Raw genomic sequence first — 11,391 nt, 5'->3', positions numbered from 1 at the left:
CAACTAGGTACCAATTTTGGGCGTTACGAGGGTGCTAGTCCTTCCTCGTACGTAACCGACTCCCAAACCCATCTTTCTGAATTTCGTAGACCCAAAAAGCGTTATTTTAATAAACCAAACCGTTTATTAAAAATAGCCATTTTCTTCGGTGACCCGATCACACCTCATCAAAAAAGGATTGGTGGCGACTCCCGTTTTCGTTTTCATTTTTAAAATCTAAGTCGACCCCGTTTTATCAAAAAAATGGTGTCAACAGCTTGGCGACTCCACTGGGGAGGTTTAAAAAGAGAGTCAAGCCACGTGTTGATTATTTTTGTCTTCTTGTCGAAAATCAAAAATTTGGTTTAAATGTACGATCCTTTCGTTGCATTTCATTCGTCTTTATTTCGGTTTTTATCATTGTGGTTTGATTGTTGTGGTAGTTTAAGTTTGGTATACTGCTGCATTACATTGCATGACTGAAGGTCACACCTTTTAAGTGCGAGTGAGAAACTAGTCCTTCGTGAGGTCTTCACCTCTGTACAGGATAGTGGATCGCTTTCGGGATATATCCGTACCTATGTCTTCATGAGATTTTCATCTCCGTGCAGCCATAGGGAAATGTATTCCCCTGAACCGAACTCGGTCTATATGAGCCTATAATGGGTGAGGACCGAGGAATCTGCTGGTTCAGGTACCCTTACTTTAAAATCGAACTGCATGTAGTGAGCCCTAAGAGCCTACCCTAGGTAGAATCACCTCGAACCCTAGTAGTTTCCTGAATAGTAGCCTTAATTATTATCTCTTGGATACTTTGAATTTTTGTTTATTATACTGACTTGCTTTGCTTTTACCTTGATTGTGCTTGCATGGCATTCTCATCATAAAGGAGGTGTTGATTCGCGTTCAGTATTTAAATAGAGAGCTCAACATGGAAAGGGAGTTTATTGGTAAAGTGAAAGATAATGCGGCCGTCCGAGTTTGGTCCGAAAAAGTTCAGCGAGAAAAAGGTGATAGCCTCGTGGAAGGATACGTGTCAGAGTTATGGGACTTCACTTGAATCAGCGTAACTCAAAACAGCCTACAAGAATTAAAGGAAATTTGGGATCAGTGGAGTGATGAGATCAGACAGCTCTTCTATAGTAACTATGGTGACTTGCCTTATCTACTCGACGTAAAGGTAGACAAAAACTTGTTCCGAGCCCTCGTGCAGTATTGGAATCCCGCCTATAGTTGTTTCACGTTTGGGAAAGTAGATTTGGTACCTACAATAGAAGAATATACGACCTTACTTCGATGTCTGCGGATTCAAGTTGATAGGGTCTATTCGAGAGCAGCATATGTCCCGACATTTTTGAAGAAATTAATGAGTATTACAGGAATGAGCGAGCAATGGGTTGCAGCCCGGATTAAGCAAAAGAGAGACAACAAGTGCATGCATTGGAAAATTCTACGAGATTTGATCTTGGCACATCCGGATGTGAGAAAAAGGGTCGATATTTTCGCTTTGAGCATTTATGGTTTGGTCATTTTCCTCAAGGCATTGGGGCACGTGGACGAAGCAGTTTCAGATTTGTCTGACAGGCTTGACAAGAGGGTCACACCGGTCCCAGCAATTTTGGCTGAAACCTTCAGATCTCTAAATGGATGTCGAAGAGCGGGTGAAGGAAGGTTCATCGGATGCGCGCAATTGTTGCTAGTGTGGTTCCATAGTCACTTCTGGAAAGTAGAGAAGATCTCCTATCGGGTATTCTCCGAAAACTATTCTCCGTTAAAGGAATTAGTGGCTACGCCAAGACGAGACGATATCACGGAAGAGAAGTGGATCTTGATTCTCCAAAATCTTCGAGAGGAGGATGTCGAGTGGAGAGCCCCGTGGATGATCCCTAATGAGATTTTGTATCGATGTGGAGAGTTCGATTGGGTTCCTCTGCTCGAAATTTGGGGAGCCATTAGATACGCCCCTTTGCTAGTCTCGAGGCAGTACAGATCTAGACAATTCATACCGGCAACACAAGGGTTGGCTTAGTGCGAATTTTCTTTCAAAGAAGATCATTACAAGAAGAAGGTTTGTGAAATATCAAATGCTTGGAACCAAATCCGCAGAATGAGGATACTTGCTGTAAACCCAATGACAACTCCCGAGTATAGTTTGTGGTGAAAAAAAAGGATCAACGATAACATCCCCGTGTCAAGCCAAGAGGATGTCCGACCGATAGAAGAGCATCTACAAGTGGTTCCATCAGAACTAGAGATCATTAAACAAGACTTTGAAAGGAGAAGTTCGGAGCTGGGAAAGAAAATTGAGCAATTAGAGGAGGAAAAGATGCGTTTGGGATTAGATGTCGATATTCACAAGTTGGAAGCCGAAAAGTTAAGGAAAGGGAAGAACAAAGCCGAGGAAAATTTAGATGGTTTAAAAACGGATTATAAGAAGCTGCGATTGTCGATAAGAACTGCCGGTTTGGGTAAAACGTCAGAGCAGTGGCGATAGGAGATCAAAGAAGAAAGGACCAAAGCTGATCAGTGGGAGAAGAAATTTCAAGACGCCCTAGTTCGAGAAAGCGTTTTGGAGAAAAACTTGTCAGAATGTCAGAATGAAGAAGCAAGAGTAAAAGCCCGGGTAGCAGAGTTGGAAAAGTCGCTTCATTTGCACCGTAGTCGCAACTCTGTGATAGAGTTAAGAGCGAGCTTAAATAAGATCGAAGAACTGAAAGTAAAGGTAGGAAAGCTTGAGAACGCATTGCACAATTCTGAACTGCGAGTGAAGCTTCTTGAAGGACGTAACGAACAGTACCAGGAGCAGCTCCACCATGCCCAAAATCAGATTAGAAATAGAGATTACATTATGGGAGAAGCTGTTACCCAAGTACGGGAAGTAGCCGATCATCTGCAAACCTTAGCAGTTCAAGCTGATGTGCTGAGTTTAAGTTATGAATCAGAATCAGGCCGAGGTCGAGAGTTAGCTCGGCTCCTTAGGAGTGTTAAGTCTCTGAGTATAAGGGCAATGCCGTATATGTAGTCCATTTTATGTAAAGAAATTTGTTTTCTAAATCGAGTTCTTCTAATGAAATTGAATTAGAATCAATGCCTCCCTTTGTATTCATGCATTTGCATTACACGCATTAAGTTTCATTAAAAAGGCCCTAATTAATCAAAATTGTCACAGTTACCCTGGAAACCAACAAAATTCCAACCAAATATCACTACGGTACTCGACGTCAAACAAAAGCAATGGATCAGAGGTTAGAAAGGCTAGAACAAATGCAAAAAGAAATGCAGGAAAAGATGCAAGAACGATTGGATAAAATCCAACAGGACGCGCTGGAATCCCAAAGAATTATGAGCCAACTGGCACAATTATTGGCTGATAAAGGAAAGAGCCCTGTAATTAATTCGAGGGTTGATCAGGAGGATCCCGTTTATCCTCCAGGTTTTACCCCGACAAGTACCCAGGCACAACTAGACATGTGCCCACAAAGAGCACCTGGACCTCAATATCGGGCCGGCGCCTCGGTACTAATGCATTTTCAAGTAGGCTCAGGTTCTAACCCTGAGGACAACCCTACCAACCCTGTGGTCCCTGATCTCGATAACATAGCAGAGATGAAGAAAGCGAAAACGGACCTGCCAAAACAATTAGAAGAATGGTGTAGATGGCTAGAGGAAAAATTTAGGGCCATGGAGAGCATCAACTACCAATGTGGAGTCGACGCCAAAGATTTGAGTTTGGTTCCTGATTTAGTGCTCCCGCCTAAGTTCAAGATGCCGGAGTTCGAAAGATACAACGGGACTAGTTGTCCTGAAGCTCATATAACTATGTTCTGTCGAAGAATGACAGGATACGTCAATAATGATCAACTGTTAATCCACTGCTTTCAGGATAGTTTGATCGGGTCTGCAGCTAAATGGTACAACCAGCTAAGTCGTACTAAAGTTGGTTCATGGAGAGACTTGGCGCAAGCTTTCATGAGACAATATAGTCACGTAACGGACATAACACCCGATCGAATTACATTACAGAATATGGAAAAAGGTCTAATGAGAGCTTTAGACAATACGCCCAGAGATGGAGAGAAGTGGCAACGCAAGTCCAGCCACCCCTTTTGGAAAAAGAGGTCACTATGCTGTTTATTAACACTTTGAAAGCCCCATTCATCAACCACATGTTGGGGAGTGCTACTAAGAGCTTCCCGAATATGGTAATGTCCAGGGAAATAATCGAAAATGCAATAAGAAGCGGCAAAATAGACGCGGGGGAAGCTCCAAAAGACCAGCCTTGAGAAAAAAAGAAAGTGAGGTAAACAACGTAGGCACATATAGTAAGAGTTATTCAAAACCGATTACTGTTGGCCCTCCAAGAACGGTAGCCACTAGTCACTAGGGCCCCTCAAGGAAAGAGCCCAACACAAGGCCCAACGCGGAGAGACTTCAATTAACGCCCATTCCAATAACGTACAAGGAACTGTATCAGAAGCTATTCGATACGCACATAGTATCTCCACATTATCTAGAGCCCATGCAACCTCCATACCCTAAATGGTATGACATGAATGCCCAATGTGAATACCATGCGGGGATACCAGGGCACTCAATTGAGAACTGTACTGCGTTTAAGAAGGCGGTGGAAAGATTCATTAAGATGGGGATCGTAAAGTTCGATAACCCATCGGGACCAAACGTGGCAGGGAATCCGTTACCCAATCTTTCTGATAATAGAGTAAATGCAATAATTGAGAATGGGGGAAGGAGAATCAAAGATGACATTGCGGATGTGAATACCCCACTGAAATGGGTTTGGAGACAAATGATAAAGGGAGGTCTAATCAAGCAAGAATCAAAAGAAGGGCCCGAAGGAGTAAAGAAATATTGCGAGTTCCATGCTAAAGAGGACCATGACATTCAAAACTGCACTGAATTCAGGGCCATGGTACAAAATCTGATGAACAACAAAGAGCTAGAATTTTATGAAGAGATCAATGGACTAGAAGAGGGAGAAGTTTTTACCTTGGAGGAAGGACTTACGGGAAAAGCCCAAAATCACCCGATGGTGATTATTTCAAGGCCAAGAAACATAGGATCTGGAATACAACTAGCGCCATGGGTCATAATCCAAAAACCTGTACCCTTTCCTTACAATGATAGCAAAAAGGTTCCTTGGAGTTATGACTACAATGTGACGATCCCGGAGAACCTGATAAATGTTTCAGAGGAGGGTAATGATGTAGGTTTCTACACACGCAGCGGAAAACACTATGACCCGGCAAATACAAAAGGGGAGCCCATAAAAGGAAAAGCCTTGGCGGTTGAGCAAGATAAAACAAAGACGGCCAGAATTGAATCACTTGTTAACAAACCAGTGACTGAAAATGAGGCTAGAGAATTCTTAAAATTCTTGAAGCATAGCGAGTACAGCGTGGTAGAACAACTGCATAAGCTACCGGCTCGCATCTCAGTACTCGAGCTACTTCTAAGTTTAGAGACACACCGTAATGCGTTGATAAAAGTGCTAAATTAGACTTATGTTGCTAGCGATATCTCAGTGAACAAGTTGGATCGCCTGGTTAACAATATAAATGCCGACAACTTCATCTTCTTCAACGATGATGAGATACCGCCAGGTGGTATGGGATCTACCAAGGCCTTGCACATCACTGCCCGTTGCAAGGGGTGTATACTACCAGGGGTACTCATTGACAATGGATCGGCACTGAATGTTTTACCATTGTCCACATTAAACAGGCTACATGTGGACAGTTCTCACATGAAATCATGCCAAAATATAGTGAGAGCATTCGATGGCACTGAGAGAAAGTGATGGGAAGAATCGAGATACCTCTATTGATTGGTCCAAATATATATGATGTGGACTTTTTGGTAATGGATATTAAACCATCTTGCAATTGCCTATTGGGGAGGCCTTAGATCCATTCTGCAGGGGCTGTACCATCGTCACTTCACCAAAAGTTGAAATTAGTAACAGAGGGCCGATTGGTAACTATAGGCGCGGAAGAAGACATCATTGCATCAGTCACCGATGACATGCCATATATAGAGGCCGATAGTGAAACGATAGAATGTTCATTTCGATCATTGGAATTCGTAAATGCAACATTTGTCGTCGAAGGGAGCAAAATTCCAGAGCCTAAGATATCCAAAGCTACGTTAATGAGTTTACAGCTAACAATGGAAAGGGGAGCGTTGCCTGGAAGAGGACTTGGAAAATACCTCCAGGGACGGGTTGAGGTACCGATCTTGGTCAACGAACAGGACCGTTGTGGTTTGGGGTATAAGCCTGACGCGAGGGAAAGGAAGAAGGAGTTAGAGAAAAAACGGGAGAAAAGAAGAGCACATTTGAGCGGGATAGAAATCGAATGGGGACCGATGACCTTTCTTCATATATCTAAGACATTTGTTTCAGGGGGATTTGTCTATCCCGAAGAAAAGAATGAAGTTACGGAAGGAAGGACTGGAAGGTTGGACATCAATACCATATTCGCGGAAGAAAGGGTGGAAAGGAATTTATCGGGCATTCGCCCTTATGAACTTGGAAGTGTTCTGAACAACTGGACTGCAGAAGAGATCCCTGTAACATTTAGAACTAATTCAGAGTAATATTCAGAACACTTGTTGCCCTAAGCCTGGGGGTAATAAGAATCTTTTGTAAAAGGCACATGCCCAAAATCTAATTTCAATGAAAACTTATCATTCAGTCTCACCTTGAGCAAATATTCTTTCATTCTTTTCATTCCATTTATAATCATACTACGCATACAAGTATTATTAGATTCTTTTATTTGGGCCTCCTTTTGTCCCAATAATAGGTCTTCAGATATCAACGAGACGAGCGACACTGTTACTAACTCTGAGTTCCTATTTGAACGAGACATGAGTGTGGATGATCCTCAAGATTTTGAAGATGACCAAGACAGTGTTTTATCTCCGAATTTGTTAAGAATGGTGGAGGAAGAAAAAAAACAAATCCTACCCTATGAGGAATCAGTAGAAGTCGTGATATTAGAAGAGGGAAGGAGTGTAAAGATTGGCGCTGGTATTACCGAGGAAACAAGGCAAGACCTCGTTGAGTTGCTTCAAGAGTTTAAAGATGTCTTCGCATGGTCCTATCAAGATATGCCTGGGTTAAGTACTGATATCATGGTACACCGACTGCCTATAAAGGAAGAATGTAGGCCAATTCAACAAAAGCTCCGAAGGATGAGGCCTGATGTCTTGCTAAAAATAAAGGAAGAAGTTAAGAAGCAATTTGATACTGGTTTCTTACAAGTGGTCAAGTATTCAGAATGGGTAGCCAATATAGTCCATATTCCTAAGAAAGATGGGAAGGTGCGAATGTGTGTAGACTACAGAGACTTGAACAAAGCCAGCCCAAAGGATAATTTCCCACTGCCTCATATCGATACCTTGGTAGACAACACGGCTGGATACTCACTTTTCTCCTTCATGGACGGCTTCTCTTGATACAACCAGATAAAAATGCATTCTAAAGACATGGAAAAGACTACATTCATAACTATGTGGGGAACGTTTTGTTATAAGGTGATGCCATTTGGATTGAAAAACGCCGGGGCAACTTATCAAAGAGCCATGGTAACCCTATTCCACGACATGATGCACAAAGAGATTGAAGTCTACGTTGACGATATGATTGCGAAGTCCAGAACTGAAAAAGAGCATGTGCAAGTTTTGAGAAAACTATTCCTAAGATTAAGGAAATTCCAGCTAAAACTTAACCCAGCCAAGTGTACTTTCGGGGCTAGATCAGGAAAGTTGTTAGGATTCTTAGTCAGCGAAAGGGGAATTGAAATTGACCCAGACAAAGTTAAAGCCATACAAGAATTACCTCCGCCAAGTACTCAAAAAGAAGTTTGAGGTTTTCTGGGAAGACTAAATTACATCGCTCGATTCATTTCACAGTTAACTGAGAAATGTGACCCCATCTTCTGTCTTCTTAGGAAACATAATCCAGGTGTATGGGACGATGATTGCCAGAAAACTTTTGAAAAAGTTAAACATTACCTGTCCAACGCCCCAGTACTAATGCCACCATGCCTGGACAAGCCACTGATACTATACTTGACAGTATTCGAAAATTTTATGGGGTGTGTGCTCGGCCAACATGATGAGTCAGGACGAAAAGAAAGAGCAATCTACTTTCTCAGCAAGAAGTTCACTGAATGTGAAACGAGATACTCGCCAATTGAAAAATTATGTTGCGCCTTGGTCTGGACTACTCGGAGATTGAGGCAATACATGTTATACCATACTACTTGGTTAATCTCAAAGTTGGACCCTCTGAAATACATGATGGAATCGACTGCTCTAAATGGAAGGATGGCCCGATGTCAAATTCTACTGTCTGAATTTGACATAGTTTATGTGAGTAAAAGGCTATAAAAGGAAGTGCAATAGCGGATTTTTTGGCTAGCAGAGCTTTAGAAGATTATGAGCCTTTGAGCTTTGATTTTCCAAATGAGGATCTGATGTATGTAGCAACCGCCGAAGATGATAACCAAAAAGGCGATGTTTGGAAATTAAACTTCGACGGAGCTTCAAATGCCGTAGGCAACAGAATTGGGGTAGTCTTGATATCCCCGAACAGAGATTATTATCCATTCACCAGCAAATTAGACTTTGATTGCACAAATAACATGGCAGAGTACGAAGCGTGCATTATGGGTATCCGTGCAGCTATCGAACGTAAAATCAAAGTACTAGAGGTGTATGGAGATTCCGCACTAGTAACCTATCAGCTCAAAGGAGAATGGGAGACAAGGGATCCCAAATTGATCAGTTACAGAAAGCTGGTTCTCGAATTGATTGAGGAATTTGATGATATCACTTTCTGTTACCTCCCGCGAGATGAAAATCAAATGGCCGATGCTTTGGCTACATTGGCTTCCATGATGAAAGTAAATAAACAAGAGGATGTGAAGCCTATCCAAATGAGCATTTATGATGCTCTAGCCCACTGTTGTAACGTTGACGAGGAAGAGGAAAAAGACGACAACCCTTGGTATCAGGACATATTGCGATACGTGAAAAATCGCGAATACCCAAACCAAGCAACTGAGAATGACAAGAGAATGTTGAGGAGGCTGGCTAGTGACTACGTCTCAGATGGAGAGATCCTGTACAAAAGAGGAAAGGATCAGGTGCTGTTAAGATGTGTGGACGCTGTGGAGGCCAAACAGATCTTGGAAGAAGTCCATGATGGTATTTGTGGAACACACGCTAACGGTTTCACAATGGCCAGACAAATTATGAGATTCGGATATTACTGGTCTACCATGGAAGGAGACTGCATCAAATATGCTAAGAAGTGCCATAAATGCCAGATTTACGGAGAAAAAATTCATGTGCCTCCCTCACCTCTTCACATCATGACTTCCCCATGGCCTTTCTCCATGTGGGGCATGGACGTGATTGGGCCGATATCGCCAAAGGCTTCAAATGGACATCGTTTCATTTTTGTAATGATTGACTACTTTACTAAGTGGGTAGAGGCTACTTCTTACGCCAACGTCACAAAGGCAGCCGTCAGCAAGTTTTTAAAAAAAGAAATCATATGTCGATATGAAATGCCCGAAAGGATTATATCTAACAACGCATTGAACTTGAACAATAGCACGATAGAAGAGGTTTGCGGTCAATTCAAGATCAAGCACCACGACTCATCGCCATATCGTCCGAAGATGAACGGCGCGTGGAGGCAGCCAATAAAAATATCAAAAGGATTGTGGGGAAGATGACTGAGACCTATAGAGATTGGCACGAGAAGTTACCATTCGCCCTCTATGCTTATCGAACGTCCGTTAGGACTTCTACCGGGGCAACACCATTCTCTTTGGTTTATGGAATGGAGGCAGTGTTACCAATTGAGGTTGAAATTCCTTCTCTCTGAGTTTTGTCAGAACTAAAGTTAGACGAAGCGGAATGGGTCTAATCCCGATATGATCAGCTAAACTTGATTGAAGAAAAGAGGTTAAGAGCTATCCGCCATGGTCAAATGTACCAGAAACGAATGATACGAGCTTACGATAAGAAAGTTCGTCCTAGGAACTTCCATGAAGGGGACTTGGTACTGAAGAGGATCCTTCCCATACAAAAAGACTTCAGAGGAAAGTGGATGCCAAACTGGAAGGGACCTTATGTGGTGAAGAAGGCTTTTTCTGGAGGAGCATTAATTTTAACCGAAATGGATGGCAAAAGCTTGGCCAATCCTGTGAATTCAGATTTAGTGAAGAGGTACTTTGCCTAAAAAAAACAAAAAACAAAAAAAAAGAGGAAGAAGGAGAGGCCAAGGCGAAAACCCGCAAAGGGCGCCTTGAGACCAAAGGGTTATTGAATTGAAAACCTAGGAATGGGCAGTTCAATTTTTTGATCAAATACGAGGCATACGATAATCTTATCATCTCCAAGTTAATAAGAGGAGAGATGCTACATCTTGGGGCATCAACAAAGTCTTTCAGGACTTCTAAACACATATCAAGTTCGAAAGGGTCTTCAAGAAGTTTAGGGCAAAGAAGCTCACGCTGCGATATCTGGGGCACCTGTTTTCATCTCATTCATTTTTGTATCTTAGCAAAATCTCTATCTTGATTAATTTGTTCATTTAGAACTTTGCTCTCAATTAATTTCCATTTTTATCCATTGTGACAATCTTTTCATCTTATTCATTTCGTATCTCAACAAAATTTGTTATCTTGATTGATTTATTTGTTTAGAGTTTTGCTCTTAACAAAATTTCATCTCGTTTATTTTGGTAATCTTATTCAAGCATTTTCATTGAAATAATGATTACTGGGTTGACAATATTCGAGCAGAACAAGTCCTGCATATTACTCTGAAATTTCTAAATAGTACGAGGACCCAAAACAGGGCTATTGTTTAGAATTGACCAACTTAAGGGTTAGGGACATTTGAGAAAGAATGGTCTGAATTACGACTATTTCTTTGGATTTGCCGTCAAAGTTACTAGCTGAATAAGAAGGCACAGTGACGCATCAGCGATAAAGCCTTGATAAACATTGAGCAAGGACAACCCAAACATTAAAAGAGATCATTCTCATGACATTCTGCATTCATGCAAATATCATTCAATGCAAATATCGTCCATACACATCTAGTTAGGAGCATTTGATTTATTCTGATCATGTCATCCTAAACACTAGGCATAAATAGGTCCATAAATTGGATTTTACAGGTCATGTTCCCCAGAGAACAGACCGAAGATTGCAGATCTTGCCTTCCTGCGCATAATAATGAAGCGGATCGAAGATTCGACCTTATCTCCCTAGCGATAGTGGAGCGGTCGAAGATGGCGGATTTTACCTCCCTGAGATTACAGTGGAGTACATTGAAGCCAGTAGTTCTATCTCCCTGGGCAGCAGT

At 41.9% G+C, this 11,391-nt stretch overlaps 1 protein-coding gene across 1 annotated transcript; it reads left to right on the top strand.

Moving 5' to 3' along the window:
• The first annotated feature begins 4,528 nt into the window (after positions 1 to 4,528).
• LOC105779109 (uncharacterized) lies at positions 4,529 to 7,458 on the top strand. Its single transcript, XM_012602856.2, has 4 exons — positions 4,529 to 5,468; positions 5,523 to 5,735; positions 5,918 to 6,590; positions 6,804 to 7,458. The coding sequence occupies exons 1-4, from the start codon at positions 4,529 to 4,531 to the stop codon at positions 7,456 to 7,458; spliced, it is 2,481 nt and encodes an 826-aa protein (XP_012458310.2).
• Positions 7,459 to 11,391: the final 3,933 nt, after the last annotated feature.

The sequence above is a fragment of the Gossypium raimondii genome, chromosome 4 (assembly GCF_025698545.1).
Source record: "Gossypium raimondii isolate GPD5lz chromosome 4, ASM2569854v1, whole genome shotgun sequence".
In the NCBI taxonomy this organism is placed as follows: domain Eukaryota; kingdom Viridiplantae; phylum Streptophyta; class Magnoliopsida; order Malvales; family Malvaceae; genus Gossypium; species Gossypium raimondii.
This window is presented reverse-complemented; position numbering and strand designations above follow the sequence as displayed.

What these genes read in the sequence shown, in the direction of transcription:
- LOC105779109 (XM_012602856.2), top strand. Translation starts at nt 4,529, where the DNA reads ATGAATGCCCAATGTGAATACCATGCGGGGATACCAGGGCACTCAATT. An exon ending in AAACAGGCTACATGTGGACA is followed by an intron (nt 5,736 to 5,917) that starts GTTCTCACATGA and finishes TCCATTCTGCAG; the next exon opens with GGGCTGTACCATCGTCACTT. An exon ending in ACATTTAGAACTAATTCAGA is followed by an intron (nt 6,591 to 6,803) that starts GTAATATTCAGA and finishes TCCCAATAATAG; the next exon opens with GTCTTCAGATATCAACGAGA.